The 23,150-nt window shown below is 37.8% G+C and overlaps 1 protein-coding gene across 1 annotated transcript in view; it reads right to left on the reverse strand.

Moving 5' to 3' along the window:
- The window catches only part of PTPRM (protein tyrosine phosphatase receptor type M), a 370,997-nt gene that overhangs the window by 199,978 nt on the left and 147,869 nt on the right, over positions 1–23,150 (reverse strand). The window contains exons 7-10 of the mRNA XM_085319327.1: positions 22,661–22,969; positions 19,167–19,276; positions 14,503–14,704; positions 8,944–9,046 (exon numbers count right to left, since the gene is read on the reverse strand). Coding sequence (XP_085175453.1) covers positions 8,944–9,046; positions 14,503–14,704; positions 19,167–19,276; positions 22,661–22,969 — 724 coding nt within the window. The remainder of the gene's footprint in view (positions 1–8,943; positions 9,047–14,502; positions 14,705–19,166; positions 19,277–22,660; positions 22,970–23,150) is intronic.

Raw genomic sequence — 23,150 nt, forward strand, 5'->3', positions numbered from 1 at the left:
GACATACGCAGACCAGTGGAAAGGGATTTTTGGCATCACAGCTCTGTGTGACTCGCTCTCATACAATACTGCATTACATAATCGCTTCTTAAATTTATCTCTCCACCACCTTCCTGACACTATATCTGTACCTGTTTCAGTGCTTCATTCCACCACTGGTTAGAAATTTTTAATTTGATCTGTTTATTGACATGCTCTTTTAATCAAAATGGTTCTTTTCTCTCTTTGAACTGTATCCCTTCAATGTATTTTTAGGAAACATTCACATCTGAGCCTTAGTTGGCTAGCCTAAACAAGTCTAGTTCTCCCAATCCTTTCACTTGTGACATAGGTTTGCCGTTTCCCTGATCATCCATGCTGTAATACTCTGCTGCTGTGGGGCTAGTATAAGTTAGTGCTTCTCGAACACTAGCAGACCACAAGCGTGCACAGCAATCCGCACGGTGTCCTGCCAGGGCCTTGCACAACAGCATTTGCAACACTGCCAAGCCTTCAGAGCTAGCAGAGTCTGAGCAGCTACGACTTCCAAGACGAGCTGTGAGGCTGGCCTGAGCAAATGATCACTAAAYGGTATTTTAGACTATCTACTTGAGACATCTCGCTTTGGAACGTTGCACCCAAGAGCAAAAATACTGAYGAAATTCAAACCGCCAGGAAACCAGAAAAATTGTCGTGAGGTGGTAAACCACACTGTAAAGTCTTATCACACATTGACATCATGGCTATGGGAAGGTGACACATGCATAATATATAGTAATACCAATACTGAAAGCTTCCAGAGACAGGAATGTGTGGTATATGCCTGACAATTCGTAACACAATTTTACAGCCTCGATCAGCACCATAGTCACRAACAGCTAACTATGTTGATAACATACAGCTACTGTGGTATAGTTCTTCAAAAAATGACTTTAGAATGTCTCCAGAAAAGCACATCCCCATATAAGCCTGTTCARCAGTCACTCAGGAAAATGTGACTGATTTATGTGGCTACAATCCTTCCACAGCACACAGTAAAACCAAAATAAATCCCTAGAATACATTAGTAAGAATGAGACAACAGCATCTCTTTCCTCCATTTTCAAAGAGGGCTTTGGTTGTTCTGTGTTTGAACTCAAGTATGTATAAAATGAGTGCACTTCTAAAATTGCGTAATGCCGTAGTTCCCAGCGACAGTCATAACTCCTTCATTACGGTCCCTGAATTCTTCAGGCCTGTTTTAAAGCCAAGCACCTATCTCCTCCAAGACAAGTGCTCAGCAAATACACCTGAGCCAAATTCACCGTCAGCAGGAAAGAGGAATGGGTTTCTTACAGAGCCCAGAGGCCTGTTCGGAGAGATTAAAGTGGGACCTTTTACACTGCCTCTGTGACATGATTTAATGTGCCCAYAAGGGAGGAACTGCTTAAACTCAACCAGTAGGAGAAGTTCACATACAAACACCAGAAAGGCACTTTATGCAGGGCATTACAGTATAGCTGTCCATCTGCTTAGGATACAAATGCCTGAGGTCTTTTATACAAGATGTGATAGTGGCAGGCCAGCTTTTTTTACAACAAACTAATGGCTCAAGCACATCCCCAGAAGCTGAAGTCCTGAGCTCTACATTTCCTTCAACTARAGAGGCTTTTGTCACACAGCTCCCACCTTCTTCCCACCTAAGAGTGTTATTTTGGCCTCCTGTTGAAGCTGGCCCAGCATGCAGACAGAAGCAGAAGAATCACAGGAGGAGGAGAGCATTCACAAAGAAACCTGCCTAACCAAATGGCTGCACACTCGCCTTATATCCCTGGATATATCTGCTTTTTATTCAGTGACCATACAAAATAAAACACATTAAAACTTCTGCGAGAAAGGAAGAGGACTTCAGCTCTCTTGATTGAATAGGAGGAGATGTAAAAGCTTTGTGCTCCCGAATAGAGGTTTCTATTAGGTTACTGGAAATATAGTAAAATTTGAGAACAGGCCAGTTGATTTGCTAAGACTTAGCTGCCTATAGACCACCTAGCAGTAGAAGGCTGTCCTCCCTCCTATTAAAAGGTTAGAACGGTCCCCARCAGGGCTTTGTTATGAGCCAGCCACCATTCTCCCCCAAATTTCTGGACACAGATCAGGGCCCATTCCCAGCTGGCAGTCTGCACCCGACCATTCTGCCTTGGAGCTGAACAGGATGAACACAGACTGTTTTCAGTCACTAGGTCTTAGTGCCAGAGAACGGTACTGGGCATGCAAAATCCACCAGTAAAAATACTGGTGCAAGGTCTGAACTTAAGTAGGCTAAACAGGGCCTTTGGAGCGCTGAGTAGTCCTTCCTCAAAAAATGACCGCAAAAAAATGGCACTGCTCTGTTGCACGTGTAGCCAGAGACCAGTGTGCTCATTCTAATAAGCAGATCTAACAAAAACAAGTTTAATCATGTCTGACAGATGTTGGCTTTCTGGCGCCAGAAAAAAACAGTATGAATTTCAAAACCTTACTGTTCACCAAATGAACCGCTCCTGGACTTCAGCCTTCACCAGGGAGACCTGAAACACCCAGCGATCCAAAGGCTGTTACGAGAAAACTAGCCTAGCTGAACAAGATTATGAAAGGGAATAAAAAAAGCACTACAGAGAAGACTGTCGTAAGGAATTAGTCAAAGATATGGTCTCCACTGCATCCTACTTAGGGCCAGCATATTGAGGGAAGGTCAAAAGAAAACAAGATTTGGAGTCTTTTAACAATGCTGCAAATGTCTTAGCTGTCACTTTATACATAAGCCGTTGAGAAAGCAGTGGTGAGTTATGAAACTGAAAAATAATCTATTCAGAGATATAGAATAATCTATTCTCTCTTCTGTTCTTGAACTGCTCTAGCTTGCTTTATCTGTCATACATTAATTTATAGCAATCACATGACAGATAACATTACGTGTTGGGTTCTCAGTGGCATAGATTTCTACTTGAAGAAATCAAGAATCAATGTTCCATTTATCCGGGGACTGTGTGAGAAGTCACGATAAAAGTTATCATGGACATTTCCGAACAAGTCAGGAGGACACATGAGGCTACACTGAGCATGCCTAGGTAACTCGTACCATAAATTCTAACTCAAGTCACAGTAAAATCCAAGGACAAGTTCTACAGCATAGCAAAAAAGAATTACAACATTTTTACAGCATAAGCAATTACCGTACTGTTCCCTCAATGAAACTGAAGTTGACCCTTTTGCTGTAAATAAGTATACTTGTTGCTATAAAGAAGTGACAATTATGGGCACCAATAAAACCCCATTCCTTCAGTATCACAGACATCCTCAAACAAGTTTACTGGCTGCCTTATGGGTTGTAAAACTATAATCTGGAAATACAGTTTGCAGGCAAGAGCTGACCCTACAATTCAACAATACAGTTCAACGCTTCATGTTTACAGACCCTTAAACAACATAAAGTATACTTGTGACAAGCAAATAAAAAGAGCAGATTTTAAGTTCCCTTTATGCTGCATAGGCCTTGTGGTCTCATAGTATTTCAAAAGGCTGTATTTTATACAGGACAGTTCAGAAAACTAGTAAGTTAGTAATGCTACTGGAATATGCATAGTAACATTATTTCAGCATAACAATTTCTGTATCACAAATCCACCAAACATCTAGGCTATTTTATCAGAGCTCCTGAAAAGCAGAAAGTTCACTTTTCATTTAYTAGGAAGCTTTCCCGATCTCTCCTTTCTCATGTATACTTTGGATAGTTCTCTCCCGAGCTGTCTCTATGTCAGATTTTCTTTTTTCCTGTTACTGCATTACTACCCAATGTAGTAATGTCACTGGAAATAGAAAGAAATTACAGTAATATGCTAGAATTATATAACATGCTAGGTAGGAATTATAAGGGGTCAGAGCTAAAAATACAGATATTGTAATGCTTTTATTTGCATGTGCTGTTATGTTTTTGCCCACACAGAAAGCAAAGATGTCTCTTATTGTGCAAATCAGTTTTCCCACATTTCAGAACTCATTTACTCACTTATCCTGAATTTATAATCTTACTCATGATGTCTGCCTCCATAATTCATGCATGGAAATTCATCCTGCTCTTTTAACATGCATTACATAAACCTAGGTTGAGGTATATGTATCTTCTCTGAGAAGTGGGTTTCAACTTTTAGGCCCAGTCCTTAGCCTGGCACGTACTTGCAACAGCAAAGCAAGTGTCCTATGGTCTATTTAAGGAGATTATGGAAAATATCCTGAAACTTCTGCATTCATAGTGCTTGAAACCCTACTGCTTTTTGAGTTCTAGTGATGTCTGCCACTGCTTTCCAAACATCCTGGCTATTTTTTCTGTGGATTTCTTGATTGCCAGTGAAACAATATAGTCTGCTGGCTACATAAGTGTTGTCGTGTAAGCTTCAAGGACAATGGTAATTAGTGGCTTCTCTGGAAAGCCGTCAGTCAGATTGGAGGGTCCTGTGCAAGATCTCTCAAGCTTCACAGATGATCCCTAAAWTTTTTTTTTCCCTTGGAATACATGAGGGAGGGATGAGAAAGCAACTGTGACCTCTGCTTCATGTGCAGTACCCGGTGATTCTAGCAGAGTCTGTTGTGTTGTATAAAACATCAGTTGGTGCTTTTCAGGTAGGACAATCACAGTTTAATTTTCTTTCTCCCATGGCTAATCAGCAGGTAGGAGGTAACTCTTCACTCATTCATTTAAGGACCACTGTATTACCAGTGCTGCTGAAATGGTGAAGCCACATACAGAATGAAATATGACCTGAGCTTCAGCTGAAAGAGGTTTCTTTATTCTATGAATCATGATATGAATCATGCTGTCCCTACACAGGGTCCACATCCAGATAGCCCTAATTCCACCTGCGATAACAAACCTAGCATTTACCATGTGCCTTCAAAGGTCTGGATTAGGCCAGCAAGAAATGCAGTTCTCAGTAGAACTTAGACTGTCTGAAGATTTCATGAAGTGTTTACCTGATGAAGTAGTAGAAAGGAGTATACTGCCTTAGATAACACACAGGTTGGAACCTCTGTGGTATTCTTTAGCTATACTTCAAAATATCTAAAAAATTTACTTCTCCATAGAAAAGAGATTAGAAGTTATGTTTCAAAACCAAGCACTGCAGCTAACGAAACGTCAGATTTATTTTCCCAGTAAAACTGTTCTTTTTTAGGGTACCCATTCTGTGTGTTGAAAACAACAGGCAAACTGATGATAAAGGGGATGCATTAAGAGTACACAAACTGCATTCACTCTAGCAGTCTCTCATTTCTGTGGCGAATTTGAACACCAATGATTCATGGTTTATCTGTGTGTGGTTTCCTTCACATGTTTTCYTCAAGGTTCTTTTAAATTATACTACTTGGAGTTGTGACAATTTCTCTCTCCCTCCCATCCTGTCTGGGCTTTTCAGCACTGTAGCACAGGCTGCAGCCCCAGGAGCTGCAGGACCAACTCCATAAACTCCAGACAGGAACTACCGGGCATCCTAACAGGGTAATCGAGGATTTGACGCCAAGTACTGCATCCTGGCGATGACAGGCTGATACAATTAGCTCTGCTTGGCCTTTGCGCTGCAAGAAAGRAAAGGTCATCTCCTGTCCATACACCCACCCAAAGACCAGGCAGGCGGAGTCGAGTCTGGATGGCCCTGGCTTGTTTCTTATCCTTCTTCCTCCTTCTTCCAGAGTGCTGACTATTGCCAGGTGTTCCTGGTATTATCTGGGCCAAAACCTCTAGGATATTTATACTTAGGGCTTTTTGAGGATGTGGCGTAGAAGAGCAGGAGGAGGCAGGTACGCTGACGGTATTTTGCTGATTAAGCAAGTGAGATAAAGACGTGACAACATTCAACCTTTATTACAGCTAACCTGAATGGAAGTTTATCAGAAAAAGAAATTTTGCTTCTCCCTGTAGAAGTTAAAAGCTTGCAGCAAAACACAGAAAACTTTTCCAGCAAAGGTCACAAGAACTTTTTACAATGGAAGAACTTTTTATAATGTAGAAAACCAACAGGGTCACTAGCACTTCTTTCTAATGTAAATGTGTAGCACAAAATAAATACATGCAATCCCTGAGCATCACACTTTTCATTCCTGTGTATGAGTCAGGTCTTTCAAATAAATTAATATTCCTCAGCTGAAGTAAATGGAACTGCACCAGTCTATGTAATCGCAGATAATCTGGCCCCAGGGTCTTTTAAACTTTAGGCTAACTCCCACTGGAGAAGTAYAAGGTAGAAATGAAATTGCCTTTGAAAAATGAGTCCCTCAATAAACGCTGAATACCTCTTATATGAGAAATACTTAAAGTTGTCTTTTCATATGACTTTTTAAAAACTATACTAACTTTTAAATATATGTATCTTTGAAAAAAAAGATTAATATGCACACACAACAAATATATTCCACAATTTCCACATAGCTATCACTTTAAATTCAAAAACAAAAATCAAAATAGCTCAGCCAACAGTTAAATAAACAAATACATTCATTGTTACTTAATGCATTACTGCTTTAAACATATATAATTCCAARATAATCTCCTTGAAATAGACACAGCAGCAGCTATAAAACATGCTAGACTTGAAATTGAAGACAAAAGCARGCAGTATTTGTTGTATTAAAACTCTGACAAAACACATTTTAATCATGTCCAGTTTTATGAATTCTAAAACAACCTGGAATGCCATTTGGCCTTCATGATTAATGTGTACTTTATCATTGCAAATAGAGCTTCCTGAACAGCTCCTTACTGTCTACTTTTTGAAGCAACATTTAAGCAATCTTCCTTTCTCTGCTAGGGATATTGTGAGGGAATTCTAAATAAGGTATCAGACACCAGGACTATTATTTATATTTGATTAGAGAAAAAAAAATTCATCACAGAAAAAATGCTGGATTTCTGAATCAGGTATATCTGAATTGGGTATCCTTGGATATTAACTTTACTGACTTGAACAGTAGAATTTATGCTCTCTTTATCCATCTCAGGAATTAAAGAATTTTATGTAACATGGCTGATGTGTTGATCAATAAAACAACAAAATCATTTACACTGCAAGTTTAGTGCAAGTTCAAAAATCTGCATTAACCAAGCTGGTGGTTGTAGCAGAATCAATATACAGGCATCTTTCTTAGTGGAGTGCATAAATGAAGTATGACTAAACTTTCCAAACCCAATGAATATAAATTAAGATAATAAAATCCGTACGCAGAATGTGTTCTGCAAGCTATGCAATGACACTATTCTTGAGAACATAATGCACAGTAAAATGTTACGAAACTTTTACTTTAATTTTCACTCTCTGCTTCACTCAGTATTGATATTATGAGTTCGCAATATTCATTTTATTTTCATTTCATTTTATTCGCAGTATTCATTTTATTTTAAGATCTATTGCAAAAGACTTTGGTAAATTTGCTGTAATGTGTTCATCTGTTTCTGTCAGTTCTACAGTTTGATGTTTCTTTACATCCCTCCTCCTATTTTTCTAAGCACTCATCTCCTTATTTGGCATACTTTAATCTCCAAACTAGCTCCTTGATACTGTCACTGAAGTTTCTGATGTATCACTACTACCACAGGAGTCAATCATCTTTAGTTCATGACACAGATAAAAGGAATGAAACTGTTTTCTTATTTATGGTCTAGCATGTTCGTGTTTATACAATAATGACTCCAAYTAGTACCATTTTAATTCAAAAGCTTCAATTCAGAAGGACTGCACTATAGGTTTAGGAAATAAAGACAAACCTCAAATTGTTTAATAAACCCATTCTGTTTCTCATCTAATCTGCTAAATCAGTTTCATTAAATCTGATGTAATTGCTTTCTATTTTTTCTTAGCTGGTTCAGACTTCTCTAGCATGTCACATTTTGTTTTTAAAAAGTTGTCTTACACACACATATTTATATACACACACAGATACCAGTGCAACATTATGTTGCACAAAACACAAACTAATTCTATTAAGTACCGAATAGTCTAAAGAAACCCAAAGAATATTTAATTCACTTATATATGAATATAMCAGATCCATATTTCTCAAACAACAGAAATTACCAAACATGTCAGCATCAGAATGGAAATAGTCAACAGCCATTCATCACAGACAGAAACTCTTCCTAACAGTAACAAAAGGATTAATCACTATTGAGTCTACCTGATATATCAAAAGCAAAAAAAACCCCAAAAAACAAAACCAACCAACCAAACAAAAAAAACCACCTAAACCTCTGGAAAATCTGTATTTCTCTAATAGGTATTTTCATCTATTCAGGGCATTGAGCTCATGACTGGTTCTCATTCAATCTAGCCATTCCTCTGTTTTCCTCTCTGAAAAGCAGGCTTYTTTTATTCTAATCCATGTAAGACTTGCATAGTATTGTATATCAATCTGTGAAATAAATCACTGAAAATTGGAAATTCATTAGCAGATATTGCTTAACACTAAAGAATCAGAGTTACTGGTTTTCCATTCCCCAGCCCCATTTCTGCTCTCACGGCCAATTAAATTTAAATACTTTATTAATGTTACAGTCCATATTTTTAAAATTAGCTAACTTACTAAAAGCTGATTATTCTAAATCTGTGAAGTAAACAAGAGTGACTATTAAAAACACAGTAGCTCAGGATAAAAAATGTGATGTGCCCTTGAACTTGTAACACTGAAGTAAGCAATTACCTTAAAGAAGCCACCCACACAACAGAACTATGGCTTTGTTCCTTATCTTCAAAGAAAAAGCCACTTGCATCTGGATCAAATCCTTTAAACAATACCCGAGCACTCAACTTCAAAGCACTTCCATTTTCTTCGGTTATTTAATTTAATTAGAGTTAATACAGACATGAATTTAGACACTGATTGCTGTGTAGAAAATCCCCAGAAAACATGTTCAAGAAATTAATCAATTTGGTTTTAATTCTCTAAAGATTTTTCCCCCAGTACCTGACAGGAGCACCTCTGCTCTGTGCAGGTTTCAGCAAGACTGTCACAGTGCTGTCAGTTTGATTCAAAGGTGTTTCAAGTTCATACGGTGGCATAGAGGGTGCTAGAATAAGAAAAGAGGAAAAAATAATCATTATTTTTTCTTTCAAGACCTGTGTCTTTATTTCAATAGACAATTTTAAGGACTTGCAAAAGAAAGACCACATTGTTAGTCTAGCATACCTTGAGTTACAAAGTAAGTATCAGACAGTTGTTAAATAACAGCAGCAGAAAAACAAAGAAACATTAATTCATTGCCAATTTTAAGATACCCAGGAGATCCTTACAGCAGTAAGCTTCCAGAAAGCAGTGAGAATCCATGACTTGATGATCAAATCTTTTTAGGTTATCACAAGAGGAGCACTTGAAAACGTACATGCCAAAGTGGCTGTAGCTTCTGAAAATACAAACCTAGCATTCTCAGTACATCTATGGTACCTGGATACACTCTCAGAACTTCCCATTTCTGCAATTTTAGTAGTGTTGCAACTGTCAGGGGGCTCTCGTCCACCACAGACATCACTTAGAATAATAACACATGATTATCATCACAAGAGCTTATCTTAGTTTGAAGTCACACTCAATAGCACTTCAGCAAACTGGGTCTTCACTATACGGAATTACAGTTGTGAATGAAASAAATGATGCCTCAGATACTGAATTCCACTACTGTTACTTCTTCATTGCTATCAGATAGTCACATTTCTCATAATATTGGATGGAACAGTGCTCACTAAATTGGTTGTTCAGTAGTCTGTTGGATCCTTATTGTACAACTGTTAATGGTGATACACATTTGCAGGATTTAAAAGTTATAAAACCCCAAAGTGATCACTGCAATGATCTCTTTGACCATAGATATAATGCAGGGCAAAAAACTTCCCTAAATCAATTCTCACTTGAAACATTAAATACAGTTGGGGCGGGGGGGAGAAGATCTTTCCTTTAGTAGGCTCTTCCAGTGGCTGACTATCCTTGGCATCTGAATTTGGTTAGCTTCATTTTCCAGCCATTGGAGACTTTGTGTACCACACTGATGAAGTTAGTAAGAGCACACTTTTGCTTCACATACAGATAATGTCAACCCTTAAGCTTCTCTAGTAAATTAAATAGCACCAACTTGAGTCTTTCTCTTTAACGCATATTTTTAACTTTCCTTTTCGGCCTCCTAGTAGCAGCTGTGCTATTTGAAAGGTGTAGAAACTTCTTTGTCCATTCTCTCTCTTATATTACCCTACTTACCCATCTACAGTCTGTATTAACACTTTTTGTCTATAACACTTCACAGTCAGCTGCGAAAAATTAATAATATCTTCATCACTTTTCATTAGTATTCATCAATTCTGAGACACTGCACAAATAAAAAATTAATCTTCAAAATACTTCTTGTGAGCTGAGAGAGTATTTTTATCCTCTGTTTACAATCCTGGATGTAAGATACAAACGTTCAGACTTCATTTTAAAATAACTTGGGTAYCCACTTCAAGGCTCCTAAACGCATAATATTCCAGAGAACTTTGAAGACTCAGATCACTTTTCACTGATTTCTGCTGTAGTTTTGAATATTCAGCACTTGTTCAAATAACGCCTGAGTCTGATGTTGTACATCCAAAAAACGAGGGAAGCACAGAGTAACTGCAACCCCAAAAATGAACTCTGTACTCTGAACAACTGCATGAACTCTGAGCATTTCGGAACATTGTCACTTCTTGTCCTTAGTCTTCCTGCCTACATCTGGACAAGTTTTTTAATCTTCCCAACTTGTGACTTATGCAAGATAAGTTCTTTTTTCTCCTTTTTTCTGCCTGGGTTAGGATCCTTCCTCCTCCCCATCACCCACATGTGAAGGAGGAGCTTACCAGTAAAAAGAGAGAAAACAGGAGATACACTTCCTCTTCTCACCTTTTGCAAAGGCACAGCCTGGTCACGAGCAGTAGCAAGCTCACACCTGCTACCAGGTAGGGCCTTCGGAGCTGCTGTGTATGTGGCAGGTCACGCTGTGGGCTAATGCCCACACAGGCTTGGCTTTGAAAGCTCACAGGGCTTGAGGTTACTTGGTGAGGATGGCTTCTCTGGTGACACTAGCTACTCCATTCTGGCAAGTTTCCACGGGTTGTGTACAAACCACAACATTTATACACTGTCAAAATCTGGATAGATTTTCAGAGAGATAGCAAAAGTAATGCCTCTTCCCTGCTAAATATCTAAATCCCTATTTGAAAGCACTTTAGGAATCACAGAATCCTAGAATCAATAAGGTTGGAAGGGACCTCTGGAGATCACCTAGTCCAACCGCCCCGCTCAGCAGGGTCACCTAGAGCATGTTAGACGGGGTTGCATCCAGGCGAGCCTTGAAGATCTCCAGAGAAGGAGACTCCACAACCTCTCTGGGCAACCTGGTCCAGTGCTCCCTCACTCTCACAGGGAAGAAATTCCCCCTCACGTTCAGGCGGAACTTCCTGTGCTTCAGTTTGTGCTCGTTGCCTCTTGTCCTGTCACATGGGACAGCTGAAAAGAGTTTGTCCTTGTCTTCTTGACACCCTCCCTTCGGGCACTTATCCACATTGATAAGATCCCCCCTCAGTCTTCTCTTCACCAGGCTGAACAGACCCAGCTATTGCAGCCCTTCCTCACAGGGCAGATGCTCCAGCCCTCTGACTGTCTTTGTAGCCCTATGCTGGACTCTCTCCAGTAGCTCCATGTCTCTCTTGTCCTGGGGAGCACAGAACTGGACACAGGACTCAAGATGAGGCCTCCCCAGGGCTGCGTAGAGGGGCAGGATCACCTCCCTCGACACGATGCYAACACTCTTCCCAATGCACCCCAGGAAACCATTGGCCTTCTTGGCCACAAGGGCACGTTGCTGGCTCATGGTCAACTTGTCATCCASCAGCACTCCCAGCTCCTTCTCTGCAGAGATGCTCTCCAGCAGGTCAGCCCCCAGCTTGTACTGCTGCCTAGAGTTATTTTTCCCTAGGTGCAGGACTCTGCACTTGCCCTTGTTGAACCTCAGGAGGTTTCTCTCTGCCCAACCCTCCAGCCTGTCCAGGTTTCTCTGAATGGCAGCACAGCCCTCAGGTATATCAGCCACTCCTCCCAGCTTGGGATCATCAGCAAACTTGCTGAGGAGGCACTCTGTCCCCTCATCCAGGTCATTGATGAAAAAGTTGAACAGGACGGGACCTCCACTAGCCACAGGCCTCCAATCRGACTTCGCACCACTGATGATGACCCTCTGAGCTCTACCTTTCAGCCAGTTCTCAATCCACCTCACTGTCCACTTGTCTAACCCACACTTCCTGAGCTTATCTAGGAGGATGTTATGGAAGACAGTRTCAAAAGCCTTTTGGACACCAGAATTTTTCATTACATCAGTCACGTTCCTGAAAATGGATGAAACTCTTCTGGGTAAGAGAGGCAGCATGTAAAATTTCAGCCTGCACAGATGATGCTTCACAAAGTTATAGGCAACAGAAAACAGTGTCCATCAATTCTGATGGCAGGCACTGCTACTAGCTCTGCTTTTAGTAATACACATTTACATACGGATTACTTCATCCATCACTGGCAATCAAACAGCTGTAGACTGAAACATGGCAACTGTTTATGGCATAGGATAGTACTACTCAACAACTTCAGACAGGAAATTAAGAGTATTTTATTSAAATGAAAATGCAGTCTAGATTCAGACAAATTAAAATGCAACAACTGAAGTTGGAAATTGGCCAGAATGCACTGTTGCCACATCATCAGTTCTAAAAGTAATGTGAAATCTTTTATCCATAAATGTTCAGCATTTTAGAATGGAGAGCACTGACCACATCAAGAGCCTCAAAGCCTTACAGCGGGGCAAGGGGATTATGGGGCAACAGCACTGCATGAATACGAGGGCAACATCTTCAACACCTAAAATTCTGTCAGGCTTTTTCTATGATCATAAGAAAGGTATGTAATCTGCTTCTATTTTTATTTCAGCAAGAAGTAGGCTTTAAGTAACCAGGATAAGTCATAAGCATTCGCTGTTTCTACAGTAACTAACAAGAAGTAAGGAGAGAGGAGGACTCAGACAAGACTACTTGCTGAACCTCACCATGTGCTTGTTTGGAGCTTGGTCTCATTTCAAAATGTGCCTGTAATATCCATGCACACTAATGACTTTTAGTTGGTAACTAAATACCAAATTTAGGAAAGGAAAACAATTTAAGCTCCAGCACTATTCCCAAAAGCCCAGATTCTTTCCACACTCAACAGTCTCCTTTCTTCTTTATTCTAATAAGGCCTGATTCTGCCATCCTAACTTATATCAAGTTCTTGCTATGTCAGAATTTGATTTCTGGCAGAGAAAGGCTCTGTGYACTGTAGGAAAAAAATTGGAAAATGAACCTTGTATTTACTGATCAGTTAATTATGTTTATGCTTTTCACTATGAATAACTTTTAACTTGAAATGTATCGACAGATTTTTTTTTTCTACAATCACCTGAATTAAAGCAATTTCCAYCTTACATTAATTGGCCTTTCTTATAATAAAAATTAATTGCTCTATAACTGATTAACACTTCTYTGTTACTTTTTCTTTTTCATTCCACACTGAGGACAGAAAATTAGTGATTGGGAAAAGTACACAGAATGAGAGCAGAAGAGAAAGAAAAGTTTTGTACTCGAATGCTTTGTTTTACTTTTTCTGAAAACCAAAGTTGAACACAAATAGATAAGGCAATTTTTGCAAATATGACTGAGGAGCCATAATGCAACTGTCAGTTTAATTCTCAAGAAGGTTGTAGAGAGGTGGAGAGTAAAGGGATTTCAACTGTAACTTTGCAAAACATTTTGCCATGAACTACATAAGCATTTTAGAGTATGTAATAGTATTGTATCCCATCAGCTAGAGGAATAAAGTGTTCCTCTGCCTCTGGGAGGGCTTTAAAATATTGTTCATGGATCTGCAGAAGTGACAGAGTCATGCTGCTGTTATCTGAAAACCACTAGTCTTGATGTTCTTGTCTAATACAGTTTCATACCCACTTCAGTCCACATGCCTGCTAGGAATGTATGCATGCAGGCAGTTAGCTACACTTTCTAAGCAAGCGCTAGATGTATAGTATTTCTGCTCTACTCTACTCTCAATTGTTCATGGCTCATTAAAGAGATTTTCCACCACCATTACTGTACTAATTTAGAATCATGTCAAGGCTGAATAAGCTCTGAATGGAACCCTCATCCTCATGTCCAAAAAACCCTACACTAAATGTTGCAACAGCAGCTGGCACTGACTCCAGGCACATAATTCATAGGGCTTCTTGCATGGTAAGTCACAGTTGTGAATAGGAATTTCAAAGTACTTATGGTCCAGCACTTGAAAGTTTTTCAAAGATGTTAGTGTATGTCACTTTGACATCTTCAGGTATGAACATTTACCATACCTTTTCAATTTGCTGTTTGTAAAATCCTAGAAGTAGTAAACAAGAGAATTACCCGCATCATTATCACAAACAAATGGTAACATTCTTTAGTCAAATACCTGATATTTTAGTGGTGAATTGATTTGTGATTGGAGGTCCAAAGCCTTTAGCTGTGCTGGCTCTGATGGTAAAAGAGTAGGTAGTGCCAGGATATAGTCCAAAAAAGAGATAGTGAGTTTCATTTCCTAGCTTTGAGACTCGTCCACTTTGATTGGATAAATCTATTTCTGGGTCAAAGGAACTGACTGCTTTGTAGGTGATCTGCAAAAGAATAAGAAAGTTATAAACTGTCTTGAGCAGATGGACAAAGATTGTATCTTTATCCAGTAAACCCTTCTGATGTATGCGCTGTCAGACATTTTATGATAAGCTATCTTACTYTCTTATACTCTTCAAATCCTGAATCCCATGAAGAGACACAGAAACTCAGCCATAACTGGTATGAATTATTACTTTTATAGATACAAGGACTTAGAGGCAGCTAAATTACAACTGTAAAGAATGGATTCAGGCTTACATTAACTCCTTTAAGACGCTGGCTTTCAGAATGTCATTTTTTGAATCCATCTTACTGTTGGTTTTGAGCAGCAACAATAACATCATCAAAACAACCAGGTAAAAACAGATAAGTAAATAGCAAAATATGTGGCTGCAGTTCTAGCTGACTTGACTATAATTACACTTTGCTCTGAATAAGATTATCCTTAGTAGATGATAAGGGCAGCTTAAGGTGAATTCTTCAGAAACTGGGTAAAGCTTGTCTTTAGTCTGAAGCTTAGATATTGTAATTGCTAAATTGGAAATTTTCAGGTTATTAAATTGTACCTTTGCAAGATCCTCATTCAAAGGTAAGTAGGGGAATTTAAGTAATATATGCAAAATATATACTGTTCCTCTGTTCCTTCTTTGATTCAGTTGTATTTGTTTTCATTAGTAATTTCACAGTAAAGCTCTATATAGATTTTTTGTTAGTTACTAATTTCCATGCAATGTAATGAGAATTTAAAAGTAAGAAATCCATTAAAAACTTAAAAACTAAAAATGATTCATCCCTTTTTATTTTTAAATAGTTTTGTTTGTATGCAAATATGTATAATTCCAGCATTAACACACAAAGTGATAATTGACAGCCTTTTTGTTACATTTATGCCATATTACTATAATTAAGAAGATATATAAAATAATATTTAGATAGAAATACCTAAGTGTTGGCACTGYACAGYTTAAACACTTGCAATTTCCTAAAATCTCTGACTTAATGAAAATTGATTTTTACGTGACCCATCTAATACAACACCTATAAAATGCTGAAAATGAGTAATAAAAACTCTGATACGGTCTAGATAAACTCTGATATTGTTTTGTTAGATACAGGCAGGTTCTCTACAATTCCTCATCCATAAATTGAGCTGAACGTGGCTTAAAAAAACCCAACTAACCTTCCCAATTCTAACATAARATGCCACCAAGTACCTGAAGTAAAAATTAAGGTTACATATTCAAAAAAATCCCTCTTTCTGATGGTAAGTGCTGTTCTGTCTGTGGCACAGTAGGCATGTATATTTTTGGTGATTTTAAAAGACAGGTTAGATAACTACCTGGAAGTGATGTTTTATACACAGCTGATCCAGTTCTAGGACAAAATGAACTCTTGAGGCTCCCTTTAACTTGTTTTCCTAGGTTTTTGTAACTCTTAATTGCATTTCCCAGAATCTCAGGTAAATTTTATTTCAAAGTAAATCAGGATGCTGGAAATTTTGCAGGCTATGTTAAATTCTTAACATTTTTTATATTTAATTATTAGATAGCTAAGTGGCTGATGTTCTGTAATAAAATAAGCTCCTCCATGAGTCAGGCGAACCACAATAGAAGTGTTTTGACTGGTCAAAATGAGCTTGTATTGTTTCTATATTTTAATCCTGTTTGTAAGATTGCTCCTACTTTTTTTTTAAACTGCTTTGTCACTTCCACCATTCTAGTTCAGCTTTGCAGGGATGAAAAAGAAAGACACGAGAGTCATGTTTTCACTGGGTGTTCACAATTTTATCAAATTTAGGTGAAACCTTATACAAAAGACTAATCCCTTTACTCTTACAAACTGTGGACCTGTACTGCTGATAAAGGAGCAAAATGGTTTTAAAAATTTATGTCATTTCTTCATCTGAAAGCTTTTTTTCCATTTCAAATATTGGTAAAATAATTGGATTTGCACCTAATTTCGCAATAGCAATGAATACTTTAATGCTTGATATTTTAATGCACAGTTTTTCCCAGCAGATATATTAAGAGACTGTCTACTTCAGGCACTAAAAATAAGAGCCTGGCCCCAGAAAACAGACTAAACTATGAGATTTTTAATAACATGGAAAGTTACGGACTCAGAATAAGAAATGCTAGACATAAAGGTGTGATTGAGCTTTTCCACCAGGAGCTTGGTTGCAAACTAAGGACTGTGCATTAAGTAAATCTGTCTAATAGGATCAAGACACTGGGACCTTCTGAAAGAAGGTGTATGCTGCTATGATCTAAGGCTGCCTCTTGCAAAAAAAGGCTATGCACTGAAGAAGTTGCCCAGGAAAGAGCAACCCTGCTTCTAGGTCTGACTCAGCACCTGCAGTTTTTTGTCTTGCCCTAGCTGAGCGTCTTCAACTCTAGACAAAAGTATGCAGCACTCTCATTCCCTGCTGTCCTTCTGGCCCTGTGACTCCTTAATCCCTGGTATTGCCTGGTGGTGATGGAAGAACGGAAGGTGCATTCAGCCCTAGCCACAGCTCAGTCACTCCCCTGCAGGCAGGGGACTATGAATTTGAAAATCCCTCAGGCTGACATGTCTGTTAGGTGAGTGTTAACCTGCTAGGTCCAGAAGTTGAATGCCATGAGCACCACTGTTTTTAAGGACATACCAAACATACCGTACATCTGTATGAAGGTAACTTCAGTGCCCATGTTCTATTTAGATCAGTACTATTGATGTAGGCACAACTAAGGGCTTAGATGTTTCTTCGCTTAAACTTTGACATGCAACAGGGCACACTGGCAAGAGCTAGACACCTCACTTCTCAAGCTGGGGTGTTCTGGAGCTTTGGCTGCATGTGTTACCTTGACAGTACAGATTAGCCACAGAAGGGCCTGCCAACATCACGGCTAGTCTAAAGCAATCTCTTGAACATAAGTACTTAAATTTCATCCACGTTGTCTGGTTTTTATCCTGTGAGCAACTTCAGCTAGCCAAAATATACCTGAACTATACATTGGGTTAAATGCCCCAATCCACTATGCATATTTGTTGGCAACCAGGTTGCCAGTCACGTTTAAAGAAACATCGTGGTACGTTTTAGGCTAATAAGCAATAGTCAGGGAGACAAAGTATTGGCAAACAGGTCTTCAGTAACTCAATACCTGTTCATATTCAGCCACCTGACTGGACTGAGTTGACATCCTCAGAGCAAGAGACCATTTGATTGCATCAGCCTGTTGGTATCTTCTACTTAAGTAGAAGATTGATTTCACTGAYTGTTGCCTCTTCCACCACTGCTGTACAGCATGTTAGATAAACAGTGTAAGGAGCTATCAGTATTGTATTCTCTATGCAATATTCTCTTCACTATTGGAATACTGAGTTCTTTTGATGTTCTGAGACTTGTACAGTCCTGAATACTTCAGAAAGATTTGTAAGTCTGGTCATGCTATTCTTCTCCACTTCTCAATGCACCTAAACAACTCTCGTTAGAGCAGATGAGGTCATACATCTATGCCTACAATGAACTGCATGAATACAGCTCATCTATTCCTCAGCAATAAAATTACACATGTATGCAATAATTTTCMAGTGTTTCTATGTATATAAAGGCTAGCATCAACAAAAACACTAACATACTACGTAAAACATTCTGATTCCTGAAGATACACAACTTTCTGAACTAGTTGAGAAAGTTAGCTTTCTCAAAACTAGTCCATACATTTTCATAACATTTTATTCTCTCACAATAAAACAGTTTGCAAAACAGTATCAACAGGGTACCATTCAATTTAACTTTTTTCTTATATCTTATATTTTTTTTTTTTGTTTTTAAACAAAGCATTTCAATACCAGTTTTGTAGTAAGGTCAGGTAAGAGGTTTAGCAGTGATTACTGTCTGACAGCTTAATCTGCGCAGTCTTTTGTCAATTTTTCTAAAAGGCATTCAGGCTGAGGTTCCATACGAGTAAAAGCAGTGAATTTTAGACATGTAACAACATATAATTTTGTTGAATTTGCATTAAAAATGCTAGATTATTTTTTTAAATTGTGCCTGCTTGTTTCTATTACAATAGACTTGCTGTAAAGAGTCTCTCAGAAATGTGATGTTGACTGTCACTACTGTGTTATGTCTCCTATTTTTCAAGAATTCACTAAGAGCTGCCTTTCAGTCTTTTCAATATTTGATCTACATTACCAGACAGAATACTATATTATATGGATCTAAAAACAGCTGATAATCTGGGACATTTTTTAAATTCTGGAACATTTAAAGCTGATAATCCAGGAACATTCTCATTCTTGCAGTAATTCACTCCTACATTAGATATTTTTTATTATTTTTTAAATACGTCTATTGTAAAAAAAAAAACCTTTATTTTCCAGAAACTGACAAAAAAAATAAAAAAATTTTCATTAGCGATTATGTGCTTTTAAAAATCAAAACTATACATGAAAATTAAAACATGACAAAATGCTTGATACCTCATACAAAGTAATCACACCATACGTTTGCGCTGGCTCCCTCCATTGAAGAAAAATCTTCTCTTCAAAGGTACTCCCTTGAATAGACTCAAGTGGTACAGCACTCGGGACTAATGTATTAAAAAAAGAAAAAAAAATTATTTGAGAAAAGTTGCAGGAGACACTCACTGCAGTACTTACACTCTCAAGGCTTAACAATAGTCCATCAGGTCTCAGTCGCATAGTTGAAATATGGTTCATATTCTGCAGGTATAATCAGCATTTGTAAACTGTAAAATAGATCAGACATGACCCTCTTCTCTACTTCGCCCTCAGTAAAACATCTCAATTGTATATAAACTTTTAGGAAATAGCTCATGATATTTTTTCCCCAAGACTGAAGGAAACATCAGGACAGCTCAGTGATGGGAATAACTTATTTAATTGGATAGTTTATTAAGGAAACATACGTGCCACTTCCAGTGTAAAATGGACTTAGGAGTATGGCACTTCCCTTGTAAAATGCTATTGATGAAAGAAAAGGACAATTCAGCTTTTTTTCCCCCAGGAATTAGGTGATGTTTCAACAATAAATTCTTGTAAATAAAATCTACTTATGAAACTTACAACAGTATTAATGTCCCACACTAAAATGGGACATGTTTCTATGTTCACATAGGAAAAGTACTGAAGTAACAAAGTACCATTCTGGCAGATTGAACTGGAAGACACGGCACATCTGGCACATAACAGTGATTCCAAATGACATTAGGCCTGAAGCCTTACAACAGGTCGAACACATGGAAACTGTGAGACTGACAAATCGAAAATCTGGTATTCTTTGTCTTAAAGTCTCTCCATTTATAAGAATCAAGACTGAAGAGCCAAGGATGGCAGGAGGCTCTGATGCTGTGTCAGCTGCTCTCAGATATCTACACCTACTTCCTCTTTGTTCTGCAACAATTTCCTTATCTTAGAGCCAACATCATCATGCTTTTCAGAGTTGTATATACAGCACATGGACATGTAAATGCAATTTATGTGCAACGGGAAGTGAAAAGAAAATTCTATAAAATGTACATAGGATTGTACATGCAAAGTTCAGATAAGAAGATACACTTAAGATTTTCCAGATGCTAGGGAAAAAGGATGAAAAATACTTGGTAAAATGGTTGAAATAACTTTTCATACCCTTTATCAAGATCAATCTGAACGGTTAAAAGACCTGCTTAGCAGGTCATCTGCTGACTTCTTTCCTTGCTAGGTCAGGTAAAGCAGTAGTTCCCTTTCACTCCTCCATGCTGCTGGTCCATGAGCTTATACAGTTTTGATAATCATCTCTCCTTATTTCTCAGTATACCTTACTGGAATTCTGCTGCCAGTGGGAAACTCCAAGGCCACAGGTGATGATGGTTTCTGAATTTGCTTACCAGTCCTGTATGAACCAGTAAGATTGCACTTGTATAGCAACCTTGAGTCTGGGCTCCCAAGAAGGAGAGATCTGGCTAAACGCAACTGGAATTGTAGAGTTAAGGATTTATGTGTAAATAAGAATTTAATACAGTGTAAATAAATTATGTGTATGGAAAACTATTGTGATAACTCTCTAAAACACCTGAAGGCCATAAACATGGAGCAGCTCTGCCATAAGGGAGGTGAAACACTGGAGCTGTAGGATCTTCAYCTTCAGAGATCCTCAAATCTCAACAGAAGAAGGCCGTGAGCAACCTGCTCTAACTAGATCTGCCTCGAGTAAATGGTTGAACTAGATGACCTCTGGAGGGCCCCTGCAACCTATATGATTCTATTATTCTAAAAATTAGGATCAATATGCTTTGTCTTGTTACATCCCACATTTATGCACCTTACTGAATGTGTTAAGTATAAAAGAATATAATTTTTAAAATACATACAAAAATATTGCAGAAACAAATCACAAGACTTTCAGGTCTGATATTTCAAAATTGATTCATGTTATGCAAAAAATATTAAAATATTGTCCAGTGTATTCTTTCAGCCACTGATGCTGGGTTTTAATAGACTTTGGAATAATATAAAAGTTCCAGGCAAATATATAAATGATCTAGAAAACAGCAAGATTTTTAACTTTGTCATATTGGACAAAAATTTTAACAGGCTTACAATAGACAGAATCAAATTCAGAGGACAAAAGAAAAACTAAGTCTAATTGAAAAAATTTTATGCTAGGCTTGTTTTATCAAATCTGTTGCATTGGTAACTATACTTTCAGAATTTGTTTATTTTACTCCTTTCTATATTTTGATTACAAAAAAMCACTACACAAAACCAGTACAGCATATTACATGATTAAATAGGTTAAACAACTGACTTCAAATATTTATTAAAAATGGAACTCATTATTACTGATTTTTTTTCAGAAATCTTCCCAGTGTGCTTGCGGAAAGTCTATCACTGATCCATAAGAAAATACAAAGATTGCAGACATTACGAAGTTGGAGGCGGTAGATCTGTTATATAAAGCAATACATCAAAGTCATTTGATGAGGCTTATCTGAACACTAAGCATTTTATGATGGAAGAAAGCAAGGTCAAAAAAACGAAGGAACACTTGTAGAAGGCACCAAGGGAGTATTCCTCAGAGCAGACTATTCTGATAAAATGGGAAAGATTCTTGGTACATGACCAATTGAACAAGAAGTCCTGCTTTGATCTCAGACATAAGATTACTCCAGCAAAGTCTCTGCAAGCATGATTAAGGTAATAACACATAGGATTTAAGAGAATGGTATTACCTTTTCAGCCAGCATTACTAAAGCATTACTGAGACATAGTAGCCAATTCTGCTGTCCATGTTTCAAGAAAAGCTACTGACAAATTACGTCAGTGCTCAAAATGAGCAAATGATCTGAAAACCTCATTTTAGTCAAAATCTACCAAATGGAAGGGAACATTTATGTATTTGAATGGAAGACATTGTCTGGATAAGCAACTAACTGGTGGCTGGAAAGCCAAAGCTAGAGCAACTGAAACTGCAGATTAAGAGGAAATATTTAATGGTGAGACTATCAACCAAAATAAAAACTTATGTGAGGATTGAGGACACTGTGGGCAATGACTTGAATTTTCTTCAAATTGATACAGATACCGTTTAGAGGCAAAACATAGCTCAAGTAGAATTTATGGGTTTAAGGAAGAAATGATTAGATGATGTTTGATGGCTTAGGTGAAAGATTATAATGCTTATAATGTCCCCTTTATTGACTTAAATATTGACTTAAAATTGCTGAAGATGATGGAAAATTTGCTATAAATTTTAATGAAAGTAGAACAAAAATTTGTAGAGAAACAGGCTTGCTCATTGACCGCAGGTAATATACATGTATAGTTAATGAAATATACAAAAATATATTAAAAGTAATAACAAAATTTTGTAATTTTTATACACTCTCCTAATTTATGTAGTTGGTTTCCTGATCCCAATTTGTATATTAATTAATGTGCATGTTTTTAAAAAAATAATTACAAAAACTCACCATCTTCATCAGTTTGTACTACAAGTTCTTGGCTTTCTTTTCGTCCTTCCGGATTCATTAGCACCAATTTTATGCTGACGTTTGTGTATGGTGATAGATTGGTAATTGTGTGCTGTGGATGTGAACTTTCTGTATCCCAGCTTACTTCTTCTCTCACTTGCTCTTGTCCTCCAGCCTGGTAACGGTAATGAACTGTGAGGTTGTATCGATGGCAACGTGTAACATTATATCCAAATGGTTCCCAGCAAATAGTGATTTGTCTAGATTTGATCTCCACAACCTCTAGTTTCCGTGGTCCACGCATTGGATCTGTAAAATTAGCAACATAATTCTGGTATCATATTTAGGCTTATTAAAATTATAACAGAAGTAGGATTAGTAATAAAAAATTATATGATTTTGTAAATACATGTAAGTAGAAACAGAATTTCATTCCCTTATCTCTCATAGTGCAAAAGACAGTAAAAGCACAGACCTAAAGAAAAATCAG

This window comes from Rhea americana, unplaced genomic scaffold, assembly GCF_003343005.1.
Source record: "Rhea americana isolate MKP2758 unplaced genomic scaffold, rheAme1 scaffold_58, whole genome shotgun sequence".
Classification (NCBI taxonomy): domain Eukaryota; kingdom Metazoa; phylum Chordata; class Aves; order Rheiformes; family Rheidae; genus Rhea; species Rhea americana.